The sequence below is a fragment of the Leucoraja erinacea genome, chromosome 19 (assembly GCF_028641065.1).
Source record: "Leucoraja erinacea ecotype New England chromosome 19, Leri_hhj_1, whole genome shotgun sequence".
NCBI lineage: Eukaryota > Metazoa > Chordata > Chondrichthyes > Rajiformes > Rajidae > Leucoraja > Leucoraja erinaceus.
Window position 1 is genome coordinate 7082549 of NC_073395.1, and position 27045 is coordinate 7109593.

Consider the following 27045-nt stretch of genomic DNA (forward strand, 5'->3'; position numbering starts at 1 on the left):
CAATTTGTGGCGGGCCTCACTCTGACAATGGAGGAGGCCCAGGACAGAAAGGTCAGTGTGGGAATGGGGGCGGGGGGGTTGAAGTGCTGAGCCACGGGGAGATCAGGTAGGTTAAGACGGACTACGCGGAGGTGTTCAGTGAAGCGATCGCCGAGCCTGCGCCCTGTGATAGTTAACCATAATTGTACTAGTTGTTTGATTCATCGACTGCCAGGAGTGTCTTGCCCGATTCATTTAACTGCTGTGTGGCCATCTAGAAAAACATCTCCAATCTCTGCTTGATGGTGCTTTGTGGGATGTGATTCAAACCTGTACCTTCTGACCTGAAGCTGGACTACTAACCAGTGAGCTGCCATCTCACCTCCATTTGGCAGGGCCTTGAGTATAAAATTGGTATGTACTGTTGCAGCTGTATACGATTTCAGTTTTGTCTACTTTGAGGGCTGTTTGAAGTTCTGGTCATCACACTTTAAGGAGGATGGGACAGGTTTGAGAGGATGCAGACCAGCTGTTGCCTGGATTCGGGTATATCAGCCTTAAAGAAAGATTGGACAAACTTGGATTTTTTTTCTCGGGCATGCCAGACACCAAACAATATTAAATTGTGGGCCATTGGTAATTTTTTTTTTTCCTGGGGTCAAAATACCAAAATGTAAAGGTTTCAAATAAATTTGCTACAGTTTTATTTAAGAAGTGGGAGGTGGTAGAAGCAGACAACATAGCAATGTTTCAGAGGCATTTAGATAGATGCGAAATAGCATGAAATATAGGGATATGGACCATGTTGTCTGCTGTTGACCCAAAAAGCTGGAGTAACTCAGTGGGACAGGCAGCATCTCTAGGGAGAAGGAATGGGTGACGTTCCGGGTCGAGTCTCTTCTTCAGATCTGAAACTTCACCTGCTCCTTCTCTCCAGAGATGCTGCCTGTCCAGCATTTTGTGTCTACCTTCGATTTAAACCAGCATCTGCAGTTCTTTCCTACCCGTTCTGTGCCATACTGTGTTCAACGTTTCAGCACCAAAGGCTTATATTCTGTAACTCCTAGTACTAAATTACATCTTGGAGCAACCATATTACAGATTAATTTTAAATTGTCCAGATTAATTCAAATAATTGAGGTAAAACGGTTTTAAAATGATCCCAAATTGGAGATCCAGCAGAATAATTAACATCATTCATCCAGGGATCATCTACATTATTTGCTGAATAATCCAATTGCCCTCTGATCTGTTTTTAATGATTTATCCATCAGTTTGATAATCGCCATTACTGAGGAAAACTTTCATTCCATATTTATTTTCCCCGAGTTTAAAATTCCCCTTCTGTCTTGGTCAGTTCTGAACACATCTATAAATAATACTCTACACTCAGTAATCAGAACACAAGTCACTTCCAGTACTAAACTTGGCTGCACTTTGTTCCAAACGACAGTGTGGGAATGACTTTAAAACAGTTCAATGCAGAATATTAAGTTAGTATAAAGCCAATATTCCAATTATTTTCTCTACTTGTCCATTGATATCTTAAGAAGTAACTCATAGCTGCAACGAAGTATGAGATGCTAGCAGCAAAGGTGGTCAACATAAAATCTCATTTTACATGGCTCATGGAAGTTCTGGTAACACCACTAGTCTGAACCAGTGTCTCAAACACATTTTAAGATGGTGCATTAGGAGGAAAATAATTAGAAGGAAGCATCTGATCAAGAGAACTCCGTCTTCCAGTCTGGAGGTTGTAGATCTTAAAACAAGTACTCTGTACATAGAATTATTGTTAAATATTATTAGCAAAAGCTATTGGTCCAGGAATTCACTGAATATTGTGGAATTTTGAGGCCGTTGGCCACTGTGGAAAGAGTCCAAGGAAGTGGAACAATTACACTAGCCTCTGTCATGAGCTAGCATGGAAGACGTTGAGTGGTGACTAAATGAGTAGCAAAATATATTTACGACTGACCTTTTACCCACGATCTTTTGTAATGTACTTCTGCTCAGGTTTGAAAAGAACTCCCTTTCTGCATAATTTGCACATGAATCAAGTACCTTATTAGAGGAAAAATAATCATCTAGTTTGTGTGACAAAGTTTAAATCGCAAATCAGTTTATTGAGGGTGTAGAGAACACAACGCATCAGAGACCAGTCGAGCCAATTGGCCTTCGTTACAGAACCTCATTGAATACAAGAAACTAAACACTAAACATGAAGTTTTGGAAAAACAGTAAATTACAGAATATTGCAGACCTAATTGTTAAACATTTTTAATATAAATACAGAAAATTCAGCTTAGGATCTGGCACGTTTCTTAATTTTAATAACAAAAAAGCATAAAAGAGCTTATGTTTATATAGCATTTAATTCTTTCCAAATGCAGGGCATAAGCTCAGTACATTTAAGATGGAAATAAAGTCACAAGGATTTTAGGCCACATTGGTTTGTCATCGTTGTCCCTTGAATTAACCATTCTCTGCTCCCTTGGGGGAGAAGGAACCAGTGAAGACTCCTCGCCAGTATCAACACTCTTGGCTTGAATGGTGCGAACCGTATCTCAAACAATAATGCTGAATAACATTTATATTTAATTGCTACCGTTTGTATCAGTAGCAAACATGGAACTCAACCGATTCTAGACAGAAAAAACTATCAAAAACATCTTTGAAAAAAATGATCATTTGCTGATATTAATAAAAAACTAGGCAGAGGCGTAGGTGCTAAATTTCTTGTTTTAAATGGATGAAAATGTAAACTCCTCTTCCTTATACATAAATTTCAAGTTGGCTGCATTCATTTGAACACTGGATTCATTTTAACACTGAAGCAAGTCTGGTCTGTTGAATTGAAAGTTTCTCCTCTGCCACCTCCAAAGTAAAAAATATTCCTACCAAACGACTGATTATTCTTGGCTCATGAGATTAAATCTTTCCATATTGGTGTCTGGAGAGCCTAACGATAGAATCTATGTACAAAATACAAAAGGAAACCATAGGGTAGTGGAAGCTTTTTTAACCTATAACTTATTCTGCGCAGTTTTGAGATTTTACTGAAGTCACAAAACACTTTCCTAAATGGCTCAGCCACAATATTTCCACTGGCTGCCCATGGTAATACATGATTTGCATTTGAAACTTTTTAATTCTGATCGGTTCTCCCCCTCTCAGTAGTTAAAGGAACATTTCATTCAAATAATGATGTTATCCCACACCCAAACTATACAATTAGAAAATAAGATCAAGGCTCGACGTGAATAGAAATCTCGAGACCATGTGCACCCCGACCCAAATGAATTGTCCTTGCAGATTATTCATTTTGGTATCAAATTGTTAATGATGTTTCAGACTTTGTACCCCACACACACACACACACACTCTGCAGGAGGAGCGCCCGCCTTTTCTTCCGTTTTCATCTCCTTCTTGCACCATGGAAACCAGAACTTGGCAAGACAGGAGCTGGCCTCCCACGGAATGATCTTTAAATTCAACGCCACCATCATTGTAAAACACAAACGATGTCTGTCTACAATTGTGTAGCAAGGAGGAGGAATGAGGTTACATTTAAATACCATATTTAAAACTGATGACAAAAAAAAGCTGGAGAAACTCAGCGGGTGAGGCAGCATCTACGGAGCAAAGGAATAGGGGATGTTTTGGGTCGAGACACTTCTTCAGGCTGATGTGGGGGGGGGGGGGGGTGGAAGAAGAAGGGAAGAGGCGGACACAGTCTGTGGGAGAGCTGGGAATGGGAGGGGAATGAAGGAGAAAGCAAGGACGACCTGAGATTGGAGAAGTCAATGTTCATACCGCTGGGGTGTAATGGTAAGCAGTGTGAACATTGACTTCACCGATTTCAGGTAGTCCTTGCTTTCTCCTTCCTTCCCCTCCCCTTCCCAGCTCTCCCACAGCCCATTGTCTCCGCCTCTTCCTTTCTTTTCCCCGACATCAGTCTGAAGAAGGGTCTCGACCCGAAACGTCGCCTATTTCTTCGCTCCATAGATGCTGCCTCGCCCGCTGAGTTCCTCCAGCTTTTTTTTGTCTACCTTCGATGTTTTCCAGCAGCACCTGCAGTTCTTTCTTAAACACTTTCTCATCCTCGGCTCCTTCACCACCTTCGTGAGACAAGAGACGTCCAAGTATTATGAAGGATGTCTATTTAGCAGTGCAATTGGTTCCAGTAATACTGGCAACACTGTGGATGGAGCTGGTCGAACAGTGATTCACATCGCCACTTGGTTCAGTTCACTTACCAAGGTTATGCGTCGCTTCCAAAACGCATTTATGGCAATATCTCATTAGGCAGAATCCTGGAGCTGAAGACTTGGTCGTAGTATTCGATGATCAGCTCAGTAAACATGTTTATCGGGGGAAGGGCTTGCAGTGTTACAGGTCCTTTCGGGGGCCAGATAAGGTTCACTCCAAAGACCGAAGCCAAGTTTGAGGGGTTCATTTTATTGAAAATGCTCTGCTGGGATACCTAACGCAAAAGAGACTTAATTAGACTTTAACGACATGCACCGCATTAGACCACCAACACTCAGCTATCTGGCAATATTAAAGTTTCAACTCATCTGGCCACAGACGAAAGATCAATGAGCTCACTATACATTGATGGAGACACAATGCTGCAGATCCTGGGACCTGGAGCAAAAGACTGCTGGAGGAACACAACAGGTCAAGGCAGCATCAGTGGAGGGGAATAGGCAGTTGACATTTTGGATTTCTTGGACATCTCTTTTTCACACAGAGAGTTGTGAGTCTGTGGAATTCTCTGCCTCAGACGGCGGTGGAGGCCGGTTCTCTGGATACTTTCAAGAGGTAGATAGCGCTCTTAGAGAAAGCAGAGTCAGGGGATATGGGGAGAAGGCAGGAACGGGGTACTGATTGGGGATGATCAGCCATAATCACATTGAATGGCGGTGCTGGCTCGAAGGGCCGAATGGCCTGCACCTATTGTCCATTGATTTGGACCCTTCATCTGGCACCGACCCATTTCCCTCCCCAGATGCTGCCCGACTTGCTGAGTTCCTCCAGAAACTCAGCCTTTGCCCCTTGCAAAACCTCGGTCAGATCTTCAGTCCAGTTTAAAAAAATCCTTCTGCAAAAACTCACCATGTTGAGGAAGCATATCAGGTGCTTCACCACGATGTAGTTATGCTCAGGAAGTCTCTGCATTAGTTGCTTGCAGCGAGTCACACGTAAACTGCTTTCAACAGCTAGAAGTGAAAGTACACACCTGTCAGATTTTACTCTGATCCATGTTGTTTTCTGTGGCAGGGAAGTTTAACATGAAAACCATTTATTTTTCCACTTACTTCAATATCGATGAAAGAAAAAGAGGCTATTTATAACTTGTTTCTCCCTGCCTGCATTAGGTGTGGAAAAGCTGCACAGTGAAGGACTATCAACATTATTTCTTGTGAAAGTGGATTTCTGTCTCCTGGAGCATTGACCCCATCTGTACAGCAATGTCTGACATGTACAGATAATACTGCTTTCGATTTCTTATCTTTCTGCGCAGAAAAACCTCTTCTCCAACATCTTTAGACATTCTCCTCGCAAATACGTCTGGCAAACGCACTCGTTATTGAAATGGAAGTTCATTTCATTCTCATCAGCACAGATCTCTCTCCCTGCAGTGACTGCATTCACCCCATGATTAAATATTTCACCACCGTATGCAATTGTTGAAAGATGCAAGGCTCATCTCTGGGGCAAGGCACAGTGTTTATACAACCCCTTTCAATAGACAATAGGTGCAGGAGGAGGCCATTTGGCCCTTCGAGCCAGCACCGCCATTCAATGTGATCATGGCTGATCATCCCCAATCAGTACCCCATTCCTGGTTTCTCCCCATATCCCCCGACTCCGCTATTTTTAAGAGCCCTATCCAGGCGTCCAGAGAACCTGCCTCCACCGCCCTCCGAGGCAGAGAATTCCACAGACTCACCACTCTCTGTGAGAAAAAGTGTTTCCTCGTCTCCGTTCTAAATGGCTTACTCCTTATTCTTAAAATTAAAGACAACATTACTCTTCTGTACTCTAGAATTTAGTTCAAATGTTATGGTGTCAGCTGTAGTCACTCCGAGCCATGGTGCCATAAAGCGCAGAACGGGCCCTTCGGCCCAACTTAGTTCATAACGAATAGGAGTAGAATGAGGCCATTCGGCCCATCAAGTCCACTCCGCCATTCAATCATGGCTCCCTCCTGACCCCATTCTCCTGCCTTCTCCCCATAACCCCCGACACCTGCACTAATTAAGAATTGCTGTTGCCCATGCCGACCAAGATCCCCCATCATGCCTGTCCCACCTGCCTGCTTCTGGCCCGTATCTCATAGATAGCTACCTTAACGCATTGAATCAATAAAGTTTCAAACTTGCTCCTGGCAAATTGGTAAAGGGGAGCAACTTAAATAAATTCCACTGTAGATTAAAATAAAACAAACCTTAAATCCAGAACTGCCCTGAGCAAAGCAAGGCCAATTGTACCAACAATGTCAGAGTATTATGGGCTGTGGTTTTAGTTTAGAGATACGGTGTGGAAATAGGCCCTTCGGCCCACTGAGTCCATGCCGACCCTCAATCACCCGTACACTAGTAGACAAAAATGCTGGAGAAACTCAGCGGGTGCGGCAGCATCTGTGGAGCGAAGGAAATAGGCAACGTTTCAGCCCGAAATGTTGCCTATTTTCTTTGTTCCGTAGATGCTGCCTCAAGACCCTGTCCCACTATACGAGTTCATTCAAGAGCTCTCCCAAGTTTAAAAAAAAATCAAACTGGTGTAAGCAAGTAGAATGTACGTAGCGGGTACGTCGGAGCTCGGGGATGCCTCTTCGCGGCTCGTAATGCTAACGGCAGGTACACGGGACACGGCGTAAGCGCGGGAAGACTCGTGAAGATTTTTCAACATGTTGAAAAATGTCCAAGAGAGCCCCGAGTACCTAGAGGCGGCCATTACCGTAAATCTCCGAGTTCGAATCAGGGCAAACTCGGGAGAACTCTTGAATGAACTGGTACAGTGGGACAGGGCTTTCACCCGCTGAGTTTCTCCAGCATTTTTGTCCACCTTCGATTGTCCACCAGCATCTGCAGTTCCTTCTTTAACACCCGTACACTAGTTCCATGTTACCCCACTTTCCACATTCTACACGTTGGGGCCAATCCTCACAAGCCAATGAACCCACAAAGCTGCACATCTTTGGAGTGTGGGAGGAGACCAGAGCACCCGGAGAAAACCCACACAGTCACAAACTCCGCACAGATATTATCGGACCCGGGTGTCGGGCGACGCGAGGCAGCAACTCCACCGCTGCCCTCATTTCTCATTGAAAAACATCAAAATCCATTCTTCACGACAGCAAGAACCACAGTGCATCGTGAGCAATTGCTTGTAAGCATTTGCGTTAAAGGATGTCTGAATATATCGCACCAATGTTCTCTTCCTGCAGTAAGCTATTGTTTACAGAGTGCACATTACAAGTGGAACACAGCCACAGGCAAAATGCTAATGTTCACTGGCTTTGCAGAATCAGCCCTGTTCCCAGGGTTGGGACATGATCCAGAATTTCATAAATGCCAGGAAAACAAGAAAAATAAAAGCTAAAGGGTAAATTGTTGGTTTTTTTTTTACATCTACATATATATTTGGACAAACCTCATCTTCTGATCCTCCATCTGTTAACACATGCCTGAGCACCACTTCAGACAATGATTCATTGGTAGATCAGGCACGCCGACAACAACCTTCAAACTATTTAATTTAGAAACACACAGGGCTCATTTCTTGGATTAGCTCACAGCAGAGTGAGTTTGTTCCGCTTGTAGATGTAGAGTCACGCAGCGTTGAAACAGGCCCTTCGGCCCAACTCGCCCACACCGGCCAACACGTCCCATCTACGCTAGTCACACCTGCCTGCATTTGGCCCACATCCCTCTAAACCCTGTTCCATCCATGCACCTGTCTAGGGGATCTTATTGAAACATATAAGATTATTAAGGGTTTGGACACGCTAGAGGCAGGAAACATGTTCCCGATGTTGGGGGAGTCCAGAACCAGGGGCCACAGTTTAAGAATATGGGGTCGACCATTTAGAACGGAGATGAGGAAAGACTTTTTCACCCAGAGAGTTGTGAATCTGTGGAATTCTCTGCCTCAGAAGGCAGTGGAGGCCAATTCTCTGGATGCCTTCAAGAGGGAGTTAGATAGAGCTCTTAACGATAGCAGAGTCAGGGGATATGGGGAGAAGGCAGGAACGGGGTACTGAATGTGGATGATCAGCCATGATCACGTTGAATGGCGGTGCTGGCACGTAGGGCCGAATGGCCTACTCCTGCACTTATTGCCTAGTGTAAATGAATCTTAAACGTTGCGATAGTCCCTGCCTCGACCACCTCCTCTGGCAGCTGGTTCCATGCACCCACCACCCCTTGTGTTTAAAACGTTACCCGTCAGGTTTCCGTTAAAGCATGGAGGCCAATTAACCCGTGGCGCACGGGTTTGGATTTGCCGTGGGTCAGGCAGGAGTTGGTGCACGAGTTTATGCTCAGGGAATTTGAGGAACAAGAGTACAAATTAAACCAGAGCCACAACAGGAAATAATCTCCGGATATGCTTGGTGTGATCACTGATGTAATCTGAGAAATGTGGTTCAGCAAGTTTCCACACACAACATTGCACAATGCTTCATGTAACGCCAGTGCAGAAGATTTATTGATCAAGGAGTCAAACAGACAACACAAATTCACCAGAGTACAATTAGGCCATTCGGCCCATCGGATCTACTCCAACCATTCAGTCATGGCTGATCTCTGCCTCCTAATCCCATTTTCCTGCCTACTCCCCATAACCCTTGCCACCCGTTCCAAAGGAATAGACTTCTTTATAGCTGCTTTAGTTTAGAGATACAGCTGGGAAGCAGGACCTTCGGCCCACCGAGTCCGTGCCGACCAGCGACCCCCTCCCCCGTACACTGACACTACTACCCTGCAGGTTAGGGGCAATTTACAATGTTACCAAGCCAGTTAACCTGTAGTTCTTTGGGAATCCCGGAGAAAATCCACGGGGAGAACGTGCAAACTCCGTACAGACAGTACAAGGCACAAGAGACTGCAGGTGCTGGAATCCTGAGCAATAAGTAAATTGCTGGAGGAATTTTGCGCGCCAGGCAGCATATGTGAAGGGAAATGGACACGTTTTGGGTTGGAGGGACTCTCGAGTCCCAAGTGCCATTGGTCCTTTTTCCTCCACAGATGCTGCCCGACCTGCTGAGCTGTTCCAGTGATTTTTTCTAACTCATTATACGACATAGTTAAGTTTAGAGGTACAGCGCAGAAACAGGCCAATTAACCTACAAACCTGCATTCCTTTGGAATGTGGGAAGAAACCGAAGATCTCGGACAAAACCCACGCAGGTCACGGGATGAACGTACAAACTCCGTACAGACAGCACCCGTGGTCGGGATCGAACCCGGGTCTCAATAGTTTTGAAATATTTAAAAAATCTGCCGTTCATTCAACAGACGGAGAAACGGGGCTGCTTCGAGTTGTGCACATTGGGGGAGGATACAAGAGGAAAACAAAACCTTGTACTCACTTCCAATACTCTGGACGTGATCGTAAATCTGAGAGGTGAGGATTGGCTCCGGGAGTTCTCGCAGGAAGGTTTTTAAGATTACAGCAGGAACATGTTCATCTCCATATTCTTCAAACTTAATGAGTTTTCCTAAAGTTGCAGTTAAAGATAATATTAGTCTCCACTGAATACATCAACATTCCCGTCTATCGGAGCGTCCATTCTGATACAAACATTGTTGCAAATAATCCCACCAGCAGCAGATCTTTAGTCAGAGGGCAGTGAATCTGTGGAATTCTTTGCCACAGACGGCTGTGGAGGCCATGTCAGTGGATATTTCTAAGGCAGAGATGGATAGGTTCTTGATTAGAGTAGGTGTCTATACCATTGGGCTGTGAGCTCAAATCCAATCAGCCACCAATTTATTGGCCACTGGTGGACCTGTAATACTATAGGTGCATACGGTCCATCAAACACGAGTACAGCGGGTAGATCAAAGGGGAAGAAACAGGGGGTAGATCCTGGGGGGGGGGGGGGGGGAAGCTGTCGCTGTTCGTGTTTTCCGTCGCCTGATGGTAGCAGGGAGTTGGAATGACCAGGACGAGACAAGTCTTTGATTATGTCAGCTGCTTTTCCTCCAGGGCAGCATGAAGTGTAGATGGAGTCCATGGGGATGTGTAGATGGAGGGGGAGGGGAGGGGAGGGGAGGGGGGAGGGGAGGGGGGGGGAGGGGAGGGGAGGGGAGGTCGAATCAGTGAAACTTGGGAGAACTCTTGATTGCCCTTAACTCTGGCGAAATTATCAAGTTTGCATCCGACCCCTAAAACAGTGCTTGAAGGAACTGCAGATGCTGGTTTGCACTGAAGATAGACAAAAAGAGCTGGAGTAACTCAGTGGGACAGGCAGCATCTCTGGAGAAAATGGAACAGGTGACATTTCGGGTGGAGACCCTTCTTCAGACTGGCGAAGGGTCTCGACCCGAAACGTCACCGCACCTATAAATACAAAGATAGACACAAAATGCTGGAGTAACTCAGCGGGACAGGCATCGTCTAGGGAGAGGAAGTATGGGTGACGTTTCGGGTCGAGACCCTTCTTCAGGCCCCGAAACGTCACCCATTCCTTCTCTCCAGAGATGCCGCCCACACCCGCTGAGTTCCTCCAGCAGTTTGTGTCTATCTTCGGTGAAAACCAGCATCTGCAGTTCCTTCCTAAAAAAACGAAGCTGGTCACAGGGTTGAGAACACAACTTGATGTTTACTTCACGATCACCACTTTATGAATGAGTTGGTCTGGTGATCACGTTGACCAGCTGGACACTTACCCAGATTATATTGTTTCTGGATTTCCTTAATGATCTGGATGTTGGCCGATCTCCTGAATATTCCTTCCGTTTGAAGTGCTAAACACAAAAGAACATTAGTCTTAGAGAAGGTACACAAAATTGCTGGAGAAACTCAGCGGGTGCAGCAGCATCTATGGAGCGATGGAAATAGGCAACGTTTCGGGCCGAAACCTTTGGACTGAGTCTGCATCTGCAGTTCCACTGTCTTAGAGATACAGGGTACAGACCCGAGACCTTTGGCCCACATTGGCTTCACTGTCCACACTGGTCAACCCGAGGTCCCTTCACCACAGACCGGTCCCACCAAGATGCAGCACAGAACGCCACAGGAGATCCTTTGCCGCTGTGGCTCTCAAACTGAACAGCTCCCCCCCCCCCCCCCCCGGTTTGGGACGGGACACTTCTTCAGACTGGAGGAGGTTCCCGGTCCGAAGCGTTACCTCCAGGGACACTGCCTGGCCCTCCGAGTTACTCCAGAACTTTGTGACTTTAGTTGAAAACTATTGTATAGAATTAGAAAATGGCCAGGTAGGTTTTTTTCCATATTTTAGTTTTAGAGATACAGCGCGGAAACAGGCCCTTCGGCCCACCGGGTCCGTGCCGACCAGCGATCCCCGCACACTAACACTATATCCTACGCCCACCAGGGCCAAGTTTTATATTTACCAAGCCAACTAACCTACAAACCTGTACGTCTTTGGAGTGTGGGAGGAAACCGAAGATCTCGGAGAAAACCCACGCAGGTCACGGGGAGAAGGTACAAACTCCGTGCAGACAGCGCCCGTAGTCGGGATCGAACCCAGGTCTCCGGCGCTGCATTCGCTGTAAGGCAGCGACTCTACCGCTGCGCCACCGTGACCGCTCAGATATTGACAACTGAATGGGAGGGATTGTAAAGCCCCTGTCCCACTTAGGAAACCCGAACGGAAACCTCTGGAGACTTTGCGCCCCACCCAAGGTTCCCAGAGGTTGCAGGTGGTTGCCAGAGGTTGCAGGTAGTGGAAGCAGGTAGGGAGACTGACAAAAACCTCCGGGAACCGCACGGAAACCTTGGGCGGGGCGCAAAGTCTCCAGAGGTTTCCGTTCAGGTTTCCTAAGTGGGACAGGAAGGGGTTTAACTCTCCACATCAAAAGCCACCATTCTTCACACAGAAGGGGAAGCTCAACGTACCATTCTGTTTCAGGAACTGCACCGTCTGTCTCATGACCAGAGGAATCGTTTCTCCGTTCCCTTTGTCTCGGAGGCTGGTGGGTTTTATTAAAAAGTAAGGAATAGATTTCGGTAAAATAGTAACTCGGCTGCACACATGTCAGTTCTGTGAGAAAGTCAAGCTAAAAAGCCACACGGAATCATTCATTTACATTCATTTTGTGAAATATCCCCAAGGTATTTTTACAAGAGTATTTTCAAACACCCAAGGTATTTTTACAAGAGTATTTTCAAACACTTCAGAGATTGGTCCAACTTGATGTGGAAACTTGATGAGCAAAACCTTGGCTGAGGATGAAGCCAGTTTAGAAAATGGGGTTAACAATAAGAGAACGAGATGGGGGAGTTTCGAGAGGAGAATTTGATTTTTATTTCTTTGCGCCAATCACCATCTGCAAGAGGATTTTTCATGCAACCAGAGTGGTCCCCAGTGCCCTCACCACTGCCGCCTCCCCCACCCCCCCCCCGCTTTTTTTTGTTATTGCATGACACATCATGGAAACAGGCCCTTCAGCCCATCGAGTCCACGCCGACCATTGATCACCCGTCCGTATTAGTTCTATGTTATCCCACTTTCTCACCCACTCCCTACCCACCAGGGGCATTTATTTAGAGACCAATTCAACTATAAACCCGCACTTCTTTAGGGTGTGGGAGCAAACCGGAGAAACCAACAAGGTCACAGGGAGAACGTGCAAACTCCACACAGACAGCATCCGTCGTCATAAGTGATAGGTGCAGAATTGGGCCATTCGGCTCATCAAGTCCACTCCGCCATTCAATCATGGCTGATCTATCTCTCCCTCCTGAACCCATTCTCCTGCCTTCGATCGACAGGATCGAACACGGGTCTCTGGCGCTGTAAGGCAGCAACTCGACCGCTGAGCCTGAAATTCACTACTAAAGCTTAAAATCAACTCCGATATTTATCCAAGCCACTGATTGTTCAGATTAACAACTCAGTTTAAATATGAGATTGAAAAATCATAATTATAATAAATCTCAGATGAATCATGCAAATACTTACTACTGCAGACTGACACCGAACTGCTGCTGAGGAAGGGGTGGTCGGGGTGGGGGGGTCTTCGCTGCTTGGGGTGCTCCTCCCTTTTGAGAAACTCTCAGTTTCTCATCATACCTGACAGAAAGAGGCTGGACGTGAATATCACTTCAAGCACATGCAGTTTAGTTTAGTTTAGAGATACAGCACGGAAACAGGCCCTTCGGCCCACCGAGTTCACGCCCACCAGCGACCGACCCCCTGCTGGGGAAATGCAGGAACAGTGAAGGAAAGATTACATGTACAGGGATTAGTTTATCATTGCTGGGTGCTGAAGGTACTGTGGAGCCGCTGCTTCACAGACAGATCCTCGGGTGCTGTCTATGTGGAGTTTGCACTCACCCTGGATAAGCGTGCATTTACCCTGGGCAATTTGGTTTGGCAATACATGGCAATATGTATTGGGCTAGTGGATGATAGAGTCATACAGCGTGGAAGCAGGCCATTCAGCCCAACATGCCCAACGTGTCCAATCTACACTAGTCCCCACCTGCCTGCTTTTGGCCCATATATCCCCCTAAACCTATCCTACCCATGCACCTGTCCAGCTGTTTCTTAATGGGCTGCGGTAAATTGCCACCGTGTGAGGGTGAACAGGGGGTACGGAGCAACAATGGGAATCATCTAAATGGGTGGCTGACATTTGCCGTGGGTTTGCTGGGACGAATGGTCTGGGCAGCTCAGACATACATCATAGAAACCGGCCCTTTGGCCAACCGAGTCCATGCTGACCACAAATCACACGCTCACACTAGTTCTGTGTGTTCCCAATTCCTCATCTGCTCCCTACACACTGGGGGCCATTTCACCGAGGACCATTAAACTACAAACCCAGATGTGGGGAGGAATGTGGGAGAAACACCCAGACAAAACCCCTGTGGTCGCAGAGAGAAGGTGCAAACTCCACACAGACAGCACCTGTGGGGAGGATTAAACCCAGGTCTCCCGCGCAGTGAGGCATCAGCTCGGCCAGCGTGCCACCCTGTTTCATCGCTGCATCTCCCCACGACCGACTGCGGAGATGAAAATTGCTGGAGTGTTGTTGTTATGTTTGCATTTCACGGTTAGCGTCAACAAGTTAGCAGCGTGTCACCGAGCCGGTGGCTCTGGGAAGGTTGGGAATCTCAACGCTACGAAGGTGGCTGCCTAACTTCAAAAGGTTTGGTCATTGAGCTTTGACCATCTCTGTTCAATATTAACTGGATCGCCCCCAGGCAACTGAATGCTGTAGTTACACTGATCAATGCTGTGTGAAGAAGTCTATTATTAAAGAATGCTAGTGATTGCCTTACGCACAACAACCATGGCCACAAGCTCACTCTTATACATTGTAAGGTATACAAGAGAAGGGTCAAACACAGGCAGGTGGGACTAGTGTAGCTGGGACATGTTGGTTGGTTGGTGTGGGCAAGTTGGGCCGAAGGGCCTGTTTCCACATTGGCTCTACAAGAGGAGAAACCAAAAGACACCTGCATACTGTAGGGCGTTAAGAGTTGCTGCCTCACAGCGCCAGAGATGGGGTTTTAATCCCAACTACGGGTGCTGTCTGTGCGGAGTTTCTCTCTGTGACCTTCTCCGAGATCCACACCTCAAACTTCTACCGCTGCACCATCGAGAGTATCCTTACCAACTGCATCACAGTATGGTATGGCAACTGCTCTGTCTCCGACCGGAAAGCACTGCAGAGGGTGGTGAAAATTGCCCAACGCATCACCGTTCCTCGCTCCCCTCCATTGAGTCTGTCCAAAGCAAGCGCTGTCTGCGGAGGGCGCTCAGCATCGCCAAGGACTGCTCTCACCCCAACCATGGACTGTTTACCCTCCTACCATCCGGGAGGCGCTACAGGTCTCTCCGTTGCCGGACCAGCAGGTCGAGGAACAGCTTCTTCCCTGCGGCTGTCACTCTACTCAACAATGTACCTCGGTGACTGCCAATCACCACCCCCCCTCCCCCAGACACTCCTCCCACAGGAAAAACACTATGTCTGTATACATGTAAATAGATTTATTTATTGAAATCATATTCTATGTCGCTCTTCCAGGGAGATGCTAACTGCATTTCGTTGTCTCTGTACTGTACACTGACAATGACAATTAAAGTTGAATCTGAATCTGAATCAAAGACATACAGGATTGTAGGTTCATTGGCTTGGGTTTGTACATTAGGCACAAGTGTAGATTGACCCTAGTGTTGTGTTGGGGATCGCTGGCTGGTGCGGACTCGGTGGGCCAAAGGACCCGCTTCCTCGCTGTATCTCAAAAGTTTAAAAGCTAAGAAGGAAAATATAGCAGAAATAAAAAATAATTTCAAAGCAAACCTGATCACTTCTGGGGCAATAATGAGTTGATCGCAGTTGAGATGTTCCCTTAGTTCGCTCAGGTAATTCACATAAGTGACTTTCTTTCCAAATTTACGACTGAAAGCAAATTCAAGAATGGACAAGATTAAAAAAAAAGTAGAATTTACGTAGCGGGTACGTCGGAGCTCGGGAAGTCTCTTAGCGGCTCTCGTAACGTTAACAGGAGGAGGCCATGATCAGCTGATCTTTTCGGGAACCGCGGTCAATATGATCATGGCTGATCATCCAACTCAGTTCCCGTTGCCTTTTCCAACTGAGTGTGAAACATGTAACTCCCTCTTAAATATAGCCCCGAACTGGCCTCAACAGTTGAGGGTAAACAGTCCACGGCTCTAACGTTAACGGCAGGTACTCGGGAAACGCGGTAAGCTCGTGAAGTTTTTTTCAACAGTGTGAAAAATGTCCACGAGAGCCCCGAGTACCAACAAACGGCTATTACCGTAATTCTCCGAGTTCTAATCAGGGGAAACTCGGGAGAACTCTTGAATTAGCTCATACGTGACGAATACAACGGATTGATTGATTAACAGTGGGACAGGCCCTTTATGCTTCATTTTGCTCCTGGAACCTCAACCAGAGTAATTCCGCGCCATTTCACGAAACATACCTTATAAGTGGCTTAAAAATATTCCAGAGAACTCGGATAAAGTTTGTCGGATGTACGACGTAGAGGGCTTTGAGATTTTTCTTGTATCTGGAAGAGAGAAAAAACATTTTTGAACCAATGCTGTTGAAAAATCCCTGGTGAGTGTAAAGGGCTTGAACCACATACGCGATTTTTTTCGGCGACTGTCGTAGTCGCAGCAGGTCGCTGAAAATTTTCAACGGGTTGAAAATCCAGCGGCGACCAGAAAAAGGCACGGCTCTTTGGGCGACAACTCACGATCGTACAGGCGTCACCCCCGCAAAGGAACGGGTGACGTTTTCGGGTCGAGACCCTTCTTCAGACTTCAATTCTCCAGTTCACTCCCATCCTTATCTCTCTGTGCTCCCCCATTTCCCCAATGATAATAGATACATCTCGTCTTCACACCAGGAGCGTTACACTCAGCAATGTAGATATTTTCAAAATCAATCGCCATTTGCAAAACTTCCATATTTCCAACTTTTTCTTCCTCTTGTTGCAGTTCTACCCCTCCAGGCTTGCCATTTAATTCTTTACTTGCCCCATGCCTCATCCTCCATCATTCTATTTATTTCACGTTTCATTCAACCACAAACCCCCCCTTTCATTATCCATTACCTATAGAGAGGGGCTGATCAAGTCAAGAGCGTTTATTGTCACGTGTCCCAGATAGGACAATGTAATTCTTGCTTTGCTGCAGCACAACAGAATATAGTAGGCATAAATACAGAACAGATCAGTGTGTCTATATAGCATAGACTATATATATATATATATACATATATACACACACATATATATATACACACACATATATATATACACACACACATATATATATATATACACACACACACACACATATATATATATATATATATATACATATATATATATATATATATATATATATATATATATATATATATATACATATAAACAGTCAGATGTAGTGCAATAGGCTGTTATAGTTCAGAGTGTGTTTAATAGCCTGATGGCTGTGGGGAAGAAGCTGTTCCTGAACCTGGATGCACCAGATTTCAGGCTCCTGTACCTTCCACAGTAACTCAGCCCAGACCACAAATTAAACTGTAGTAATAAAAACTAGAAAGAGAGCAGAGAAGATTCACAAGGATGTCACCAGGACTCGAGGGTCTAAGCTACAGGAAATAGGCAACGTTTCGGGCCGAAACCCTTCTTCGAAGGGTTTCGGCCCGAAACGTTGCCTATTTCCTTCGCTCCATAGATGCTGCCTTGCCCGCTGTTTCTCCAGCATTTTTGTCTACCCTAGAACAATATTCCTACCAGTACAGCACAGGTGACTGAGGAGTGGCTGCATAGATGTGGTATAGGCAAAGTGTGATGGATATTAGTGTAGATGTGGCCGTCTAGATCAAGGGATATATGGGGGGGGTGGGGAGAACCAAAACAGTAACGGGGTACCGATAGTGGGTGGTCAGCCATGATCGTATTGAATGGCGATGCTGGCTCGAAGGGCCGAATGGCCTACTCCTGACCCTAGTTTCGATCAGGTAGTCAGTCAGCATGGACGTGTTGAACTGTTTCCTTGCTGTACGAGCGAGTCAGAAGGTCCTCGGCTTGAAACGTCACCCATTCCTTCTCTCCACAGATGCCCCCACCCCCCTCCCGCTGAGTCACTCCAGCATTTGGTGTCTATCTTCTTGCTGTACGAGTCTGCGCCATTTCGCCAAGCGTTCAGGAAGTGCTGTAGAATTCAACCAATTCGCCCCCTTCCCTTTACCTAAGCAAATGGTGTGTGTTTGGCATAAACAGAGATAAACTGCATCCCTCTTCTGAATCTTCTGGATTTGTAGTCGGTACTCTGCCTATCGCCAACTTGGATGTGGTCTCTGTTTTTTAAGGGGGCACTAATGTGCTGTTAGTGCCCCCTTAAAAACTGTCTAGTGAAGGTGATTTGACTATACTGTTGTCTAGTTTATTCAATTCCCTTAAGGTTCTTACAAAGAACGAGTTCTTATAAATATCTGTCCTGGCGAATGGGATTTCTATTTGAAACATAGAAATTAGGTGCAGGAGTAGGCCATTCGGCCCTTCGAGCCTGCACCGCCATTCAATATAATCATGGCTGATCATCCAACTCAGTATCCTGCACCTGCCTTCTCTCCATACCCCCTGCTCCCTTTAGCCACAAGGGCCACATCTAACTCCCTCTTAAATATAGCCAATGAACTGGCCTCAACTACCTTCTGTGGCAGAGAATTCCAGAGATTCACCACTCTCTCTGTGAAAAAAGTTTTCCTCATCTCGGTCCTAAAAGATTTCCCCCTTATCCTTAAACTGTGACCCCTTGTCCTGGACTTCCCCAACATTGGGAACAATCTTCCTGCATCTAGCCTGTCCAACCCCTTAAGAATTTTGTAAGTTTCTATAAGACCCCCCCTTCAATCTTCTAAATTCTAGCGAGTACAAGCCGAGTCGATCCAGTCTTTCTTCATATGAAAGTCCTGACATCCCAGGAATCAGTCTGGTGAACCGTCTCTGTTCTCCCTCTATGGCAAGAATGTCCTTCCCCAGATTTGGAGACCAAAACTGTACGCAATACTCCAAGTGTGGTCTCATCAAGACCCTGTACAACTGCATATCATTTCTCCTTCTTGTTCTCCTTTCTGTCCTTATGTATCTATCTGCAGTTATGCCCACCATCCCCTTTTGAATCTTGTACAACATGTCTAGTCTGTTCCTTTTATACTAGCGAGTGTAGGTGGACCAACTAGGAAGAAACTGCCTCACTTTCTGTCGAATTCCTTGTACGCATTCTGTAGCCAGCTTAAAGATGGCTTGTTGAAGCTCTTCAAGCCGTGGTGGAAGTAAACCAGAATGTAGTCGCTCTCTACATACTGATCCAACGTATACTTCAGGTATCTAGGCGGGGTAGAGAAAACAGTGTCAGAGGTTTCACAATAACTTCCTGCATCGCTGGCCAATTTTCTAAAATGACATTCTCTTTTAAACCCCGCCAAGGTCCACACAGGCGAGCGGCAGAAACTGATATTGATCAGAGCGCACGTTTCAACACACTGACAGATTAACCTCGGCAAAAATACGGCCGTTTTCTCGAGATCGACTTAGGAAATAAATTTCACTGACAGGATAGTGGATCGCCAATCCCCAGTTTATCCAACTGATTAAAACCATAGCATCTCACCCCCTCTTTAGCTCAGTTCAATTAGTGGGATATACTGGGGACTGGTGCAGTGGTGGAGTTGCTGCCTCACAGCACCGGAGACCCGGGTTCGATCCCGACCTCGGGTGCTGTCCGTGTGGAGTTTGCACGTTCTCCCTGAACATGCCCCGGTTTCCTCCCACATCCCAAAGAATTAGAGGTCTGCAGGTTACTTGGCCTCTGTACATTGTGGACGGGTGATCGATGGTCGGTATGAACTTGATGCACTGAAGGGCCTGCAGATGCTGGTTTAAACCCACAACAGGCACAAAAAGCTGGAGTAACTCAGTGGGACAGGCAGCATCTCTGGAGAGAAGGAATGGGTGGCGTTTCGGGTCGAGACCCTTCTTCAGGTTCAATTTGATGAAGGGTCTCGACTCGAAACGTCACCCGTCCCTTCTCTCCAGAGGCTTGATTATAAATGTAGTGCGTGTAGGATAGTGCGAGGGTCGCTGGTCAGCGTGGATTCGATGGGCTGAAGGGCCTGTTTCTGCGCAGCATATCTAAACTAAACTACCCATAGTTGAGAAATGTCCCTCATGCTACATTCCACAAGATGGCGCTGTCGGGCCAGTCTTTATCCTCAGCTAAGAAGAAATTACATTCATGGGATTCCAATCAGTCCATTCACCTACTGTTGCTACAGAGTAATAATCACGTGCATGCATCATTGCATTGGAGTGTTGCAAGACTGCGTGCAGGAGGTTCACTGGTTTACACCGAAGATAGACACACAAAATGCTGGAGTAAAGGGCCTGTCCCACTTGCATGCGTTTGGCGCGACCAAACGTGGTCGCTTGAGGCGTAAGGGCACCTTATGGCCGCGCAGGGCCGGTCCCACTTAGAAGCGCGGGGCTGGTCCTGACATCGCGCGGGGCTCCGAAAATCTGACAGTGTCCAAAATCTCCGCGCGCCAACGGCACAGACTCGGTGGGCTGAAGGGCCTGCTCCTGTGCTGTGTCTCTAAAATCTAAAGTCTAAAGAACGGGCCCTTCAGTGATGCGTGATGCCAACTTAAATGACGTCTGGATTATTCTCAGATGCTAATTTGAGGAAGGACATTCTTGCTATTGAGGGAGTGCAGCGTAGGTTTACAAGGTTAATTCCCGGGATGGAGGGACTGTTATATGCTGAGAGAATGGAGCAGCTGGGCTTGTACACTTTGGAGTTTAGAAGGATGAGAGGGAATCTAATTGAAAGATATAAGATTGTTAAGAGCTTGGACACGCTAGAGGCAGGAAACATGTTCACGATGTTGGGGGAGTCCAGAACCAGGGGCCACAGTTTAAGAATAAGGAGTAAGCCATTTAGAACAGAGACGAGGAAACACTTTTTCTCACAGAGAGTGGTGAGTCTGATTGTAATCATGTATTCTCTGCCTGAGAGGGCAGTGGAGGCAGGTTCTCTGGATGCTTTCAAGAGAGAGCTAGATAGGGCTCTTAACAATAGCGGAGTCAAGGGATATGGGGAGAAGGCAGGAACGGGGTACTGATTGGGGACGATCAGCCATGATCACATTAAATGGCGGTGCTGGCTCGAAGGGCCGAATGGCCTACTCCTGCACCTATTGTCTATTTATTAAAATCTGACAATGTGCACTTTAACCACATGTGATTTTTTTCCTATTACAAATCTCAAATTGTGGAGTTCAGAGGCAAATAAATAAATGATGGGTCATTGTCCCAAACATTATGGAGGGCACTGTATAAGTTAATTGGGTTTGGTGGAAATTGGAGATTGTCCCTAGTGAGTAGGATCGTGTTCACTGGTCGGCGTGGAGTCAATCTGCTGAAGGGCCTGTTTCTACACTGTATCTCTAAAGTAACAGTCTAATGAAGAGTGGAGATAGGGGGAGTTGTGGAGGAGAACTCCATATGTATCCCATGTAACTTATGATCCCGTTTAATGGGAGGTTCTACCGTGCTTAGGTTTATTTTAGTGAAACCAAGTGCAAGTGGTTCTTTTTTAGAGATACAGAGTGAAACAGACCCTTCGGCCCAGCGAGTCCGTACCGACCCGATCACCCCGTACGCTAACACTACCCTGCACAGGAGGGACAAATTACGATTTTTGTACCAAAACCAATTAACCTACAAACCTGCATGTCTTTGGAGTTTGGGTGGAAATCGGAAAACCCGGAGAAAACCTACGCGGTCGTAGGGAGAAGGTACAAACTCCATACGGACAGCACCCATGGTCAGTATCATGCCCATGTCTCTGGCGCTGTGAGGCGGTAACTCTACCGCTGCGCCACTGTGCAGATTAACCACATGGTTATTTAACAAATGTGCAAAATGTTCTCTTTTGAATCTTTCAGAAACCAGAGTTATTGGGATCTCATGCGTTTTTAGAAACGGAGGACATATGTTAGCCCACTTTTCCCTACACACTGGGGTGCGTGGAAGGGGGTCGGGGAGGCAAACTCCGGACAAGATTTCAGGATAAACCCGGCGTTAAACGCTCGAGGCAGGCTCTAACTTTACCGAAAAAAAAAGCAAACAAAGTTTACATTAAAAAAATATTATTTAATTTTTCTACACAAAGGGTGGTGGATGTATGGAACGAGCTGCCTGAGGAGGTAGCCGACTTGTCACGCGCGCAGAGACTATTGAAACAGGTCGCGCTTGCCGCATGCAGGTTGCATGCTCGTGGGACAGGCCCTTAAGAATGGTGCAGATTAGCACGGCTGTGCGGACTCTCTTGCCCAGAGTAGGGGAACCGAGAACCGGAGGACATATGTTCAAGGTGAGGGGGGAAAAGATTTAATAGGAACCCGGGGGGCAACTTTAAAAAAAAAATTAAATATATATTTTTAATTTTATTTATTCATTTTTCTACACAAAGGATGGTGGGTGTATGGAACGAGCTGCCTGAGGAGGTAGTTGAGGCAGGGACTATTGCAACATTTAAGAAACATTTAGATAGGTACATGGAAAGGACAGGTTTAGAGGGGTATGGGCCAAATGCAGGCAGGTGGGGTGGGACATGTGGGCTGGTGTGGGCAAGTCGGGCCGAAGGGCCTGTTTCCACACTGTGTGACTCTATGAGGAGAGTACAGAAATAACAACACGATTCTTGCAAATCATTAATGAAGGGTTGGTTACAAAAAGCAACACTTACTCGAGGAGCTTCTGGTGGTTTAGTTGGTGGGACGGAGGCATCCTGCAGCAGCTAAAGATGACCAGCTTCCTGCCGTAATTATCATCACCTGATTGGAAACAGAAAACTTCATTTACATAATAAAATTAAACGAGAGCTACACACCCAAACACACACAATGAGAGCAGAATTGTAGCTCACATACATTGTCATTAGAGTACAGCCATTACAATTCCACAGCTGAAAAGAACATTAACAACACTGAAGTGTTAGTGCAGAGGCCGGTAACATGGGGCAAATTGGATTGAACAATCTATCTCCATCTCTACACGACTAAAACTCTGACCTTGTTATCTTCTGGTTTGTGCGGTCTTTCTATTTGCGCAAAAACGGTTCGGGAAAGCGCCATGATTGTTCGCCAGTTCACTCACCGTTCTCCTGTGCTGCCATTGCGCCAAGTTTCACGCCTCTCCCACCGCCCGCACATTCGGCCCATCAAGTCTACTCCGCCATTCAATCATGGCTGATCTATCTTTCCATCCTAACCCCATTCTCCTGCCTTCTCCCCTTAACTTCTGACACCCGTACTAATCAAGGATCCATCTATCTCTGCCTTAAAAATATCCAGACTTGGCCTCCACAGCCATCTGTGGCAAAGAATCCCACAGATTCACCACCCTCTGACTAAAATAAATTTCTCCTCATCTCCTTTCTAAAAGAATGTCCTTTAATGCGGAGGCTGTGACCTCTGTGCAAGGCACTGACAACGTCACACAGTATTCATTACGGCCTCCAATGGTCTTCCTTGGAGCAGTAAACGCTTATCCCTTTATCATGTATGTGTACACTGCAAATGGCTCGATTGTAATCATGTATTGTCTTTCTGCTGACTGGTTAGCACGCAGCAACAGCTTTTCACTGTACCTCGATACACGTGACAAGAAACTGAACTAAACTGCTACTTTTTACTACAGTGTCAAATCTATATTTAAGAGGGAGTTAGATGTGGCCCTTGTGGCTAAAGGGGTCAGTGGGTATGGAGAGAAGGCAGGTACAGGGTACTGAGTTGGATGATCAGCCATGATCATATTGAATGGCGGTTCAGGCTCGAAGGGCCGAATGGCCTACTCCTGCACCTATTTTCTATGTTTCGATATCAGCTTCAGGTTAGAAGCACGTCATTAGGTGTACAGTGCTTCAGGATATTGTGATTATATTTTATTTAAGAAAGGAACTGCAGATGCTGGAAAAATCGAAGGTGGACAAAAATGCTGGAGAAACTCAGCGGGTGAGGCAGCATCCAAAACTTCACCTAGTCCTTCGCTCTGCTGGATCGAAGGGCCGAATGGCCTCCTCCTGCACCTATTTTCTATGTTTCTAAAATGCTGGAGTCACCCATCGGGAGTTTCAGGTCGAGACCCTTCATCAGAATAGGATAAATAACAATAATGATTTCCAGGGAACGATGGGAATAAAGGAGGAAGGACTATTTAGAGATCTGTTTGCTCACCTGCCACTTGGACTATCCCATGCCGAGCAACATCATAAAATGGGTGATTGAGATCCAAAGGGCCATCTCCAGCTAATAAAATAAAGCACAGTGACAGAATGCTCATCAGTCAAAATCCTCTCTCTTTCCTCAACCGTACAAACCACTGACAAAAACCATCCTGGCAAGCATCTATCGGTACATTTACATAGGTTTTCCGGGGAATTTGGCAAGTAACTCAGCGGGACTGCCAGCATCTATGGAGAGGAGGAATTAAGACCTTTCTTCAGACTGCGAGTCGGGGGAGAGGGAGACAGAGAGTTAAGGAAGGGCAAGGGGTGAATAGGAGAGATCAAAGTGCAAGAGGGTCAAAGAAGATGTTGAATGGATGATTGTTAGTCAAGGGGAAGGTGACAACGAGGCATACGATCGGTAAAATTTAATCAGGAGGACGGTGAAACTCACATTCCTAGTGTTTTCTTGCTGCTTGCAAAAAGATCCTGCAGCAACCATCATTACATTATCAAAACGCAAACCCAGTCTACTGGGATGACACAACTTCATATATGAAATGTGAGCTGACGCACGCTCAGTTGCTTCAAATACAGAGCTATTTCAAGTTTGAAAATTGGGAGAGGTGAGGGGGGAGGGGTAGATTAACCAAGAGTTACATTTTTCAAACAGAAACTATATTTATAAGGTCAATAAACGCCAATGTAAATATACATCAGAAAATCTGTTTGAACAGCATGTTGAAATGGACCAAAGCTTCCATCCCATTGCAACAAGCTTTCTCCGTGTGTGTGTGTGTGTGTGTGTGTGTGTGTGTGTGTGTGTGTGTGTGTGTGTGTGTGTGTGTGTGTGTGTGTGTGTGTGTGTGTGTGTGTGTGTGAGTGTGTGTGTGTGTGTGTGTGTGTGTGTGTGTGTGGTGTGTGGGTGTGTGTGGGGTGTGTGTGTGTGTGTGTGTGTGTGTGTGTGTGTGTGTGTGTGTGTGTGTGTGTGTGTGTGGGTGTGTGTGTGTGGGTGTGTGTGTGTGTGTGTGTGTGTGTGTGTGTGTGTGTGTGTGTGGGTGTGTGTGTGTGTGTGTGTGGGGTGTGTGTGTGTGTGTGTGTGTGTGTGTGTGTGTGTGTGTGGGGTGTTTTGCTGTGTGTCATTGTGTATATTGTGTACAGTGTACTGTGTGTGTGTACATATTGTGTTTGCTGTTGCAATAAGAATGTGTGTGTTCTATCTGGGACAGATGACAACAAAACACTATTGACTCTTGTGTCTATCCAAGTTAAGAGGACTTATACTTCTGTGAACCATGCGGCACTATATTTCTACAGATGATTCTAGATGTTATAAATGGTCATTTTATGCAGGAGGATCTATCATTCTTCATCTCTGGTAAAGCTGCCAGTTCCCAACAAACTTAAGTGTTTCACAACTTTTCACATTTACAGGAAAGTTTTCTAACGTTCCCGTTAAATTCCCGACAGCCGGACTCAAACACAGCTGGCCACATGTACCTTGCTCAGCGAGCCGCTCCAAGCTCATGTCAGCTTCTTTGGGATGTTGTTCACACACTTCCCTCTGGTGAACTGCCACACCTTTGGCTAAATTAGAAAGGGGGGGTAAAAAAACAAAACAGATTTTTACAATTGATATTAGTAGCAATTTCCCAGCTCTCCGACAAAAGGCTCAAGATGAGTCGCAATTCTTCGCAGCTTGACTCACAAATAAATACTTTAGTGAGTCATTTACGACAACCTCATTCAGTTTGATGATGACACAAGGGGCTGCAGAGGCTGGAATCTTCAGCAAAATGAAACACTGTTGGAGGAACTCAGCGGATCAGGCGGCATCTGCGGAGGGAACTCCCCACCACCCCAAAAAATAAACTTTATTCAGAATAGAAATATACAAAACGAGAGCGGTGGTACAGCGGTAGAGTCGCTGCCTTACAGCACCGGAGACCCCGGTTCGATCCTGACCACGGGTGCTGTCTGTAAGGAGTTTGTACGCTCTCCCCGAGACCGCGTGGGTTTACTCCGGGTGCTCTGGTTTCCTCCCACGCTCCAAAGACGGAACAGGTTTGTAGGTTAAATTGGTAAAAATTGTAAATTGTCCCCAGTGTGTAGGATAGTGTTAAAGTGCGGATATCACTGGTCGGCGCGGACTCGGTGGGCCGAAGGGCCTGTCTCCGAGCTGTATCTCTAAACTAAACTGTGCCAAAACGCCTGACATTCTCAGCGTTTGTACATTCATTAGCGTTATATTTGGTAGTGTTCGCCAACCAATCTTAGACCAAACACACTTGCCTCTCGCGTGGCCCCCCCTGGGGTTATATATCTGCCCTTGTATGAGTGTTGTCCCCACCACACACTGCACCTCAATGTCCAGCAGCAGAAACACCCTAGACTGTGGTCCTCCCCCACAGAGCCTTGGCGTTGGCAGCACCGAGATTCAGCGAGTCCCCCAGCATGTGCTCAACATTCCCCGACAGACAGACATCTCGGGAGGTCAACAGGTGTTGGACAGACCAAACAGCATCGGGACCCTTCTTTACCACTAGAGTAGAGGGGAGAGGGGAGGCTCACAGTGTCCGTGCCAACCAGCGATCCCTGTACACCAGCACTATCCTATACACTAGGGACAATTTACAATTTTACCCAAGCCAATCTATCTACAAACCTGCACGTCTTTGGAGTGTGGGAGGAAACCGAAGCAGTTGGAGACGGTCGGTACAGTAGTCTGAAAACTAACGTTCAGATTGACAAACAATCAGGCCAGTAATCCTACAAACTCTAATTCAACTTTGAACCACGAACTGCCTGGCGACTTTGGGCTTTGGTACACAAAAATGCTGGAGAAACTCAGCGGGTGCAGCAGCATCTATGGAGCGAAGGAAATGGGTAACGTTTCGGGCCGAAACCCTTCTTCAAACTTCTTGAAGACTTTAGGTTTTGTTTTGACCCATTATTCGATCTTTTTTTAATTTATTGAACTATTTGTTTGTTTGTTGTGTTAAGAACGGTTTACAAACCTGCTGCTGCTGCGTGTAAGAGTTGTATTGTTCTGATTTTGGACGCATGATAATAAAACACAC

The 27045-nt window shown here is 46.2% G+C and overlaps 1 protein-coding gene across 1 annotated transcript; it reads right to left on the bottom strand.

Moving 5' to 3' along the window:
- Positions 1 to 2084: 2084 nt before the first annotated feature.
- On the bottom strand, positions 2085 to 25576 carry LOC129706163 (rho GTPase-activating protein 8-like). Its single transcript, XM_055650205.1, has 12 exons — positions 25466 to 25576; positions 23976 to 24047; positions 22487 to 22574; positions 18934 to 19065; positions 16144 to 16230; positions 15495 to 15593; positions 12079 to 12152; positions 10887 to 10964; positions 9584 to 9712; positions 5101 to 5204; positions 4239 to 4465; positions 2085 to 2954 (listed from the first exon to the last, which is right to left on the bottom strand). The coding sequence occupies exons 1-11, from the start codon at positions 25491 to 25493 to the stop codon at positions 4268 to 4270; spliced, it is 1089 nt and encodes a 362-aa protein (XP_055506180.1). The 5' UTR covers positions 25494 to 25576; the 3' UTR covers positions 2085 to 2954; positions 4239 to 4267.
- Positions 25577 to 27045: the final 1469 nt, after the last annotated feature.

Excerpts from the sequence above, each read along its gene's own strand:
- LOC129706163 (XM_055650205.1), bottom strand. The coding sequence starts at position 25,493 with ATGAGCTTGGAGCGGCTCGCTGAGCAAG. Across the intron at positions 22,575-23,975 it reads TGGGATAGTCCAAGTGGCAG|GTGATGATAATTACGGCAGG; the intron begins GTGAGCAAACAG and ends GTTTCCAATCAG. Across the intron at positions 16,231-18,933 it reads TACAAGGAATTCGACAGAAA|ATACAAGAAAAATCTCAAAG; the intron begins GTGAGGCAGTTT and ends TCTCTCTTCCAG.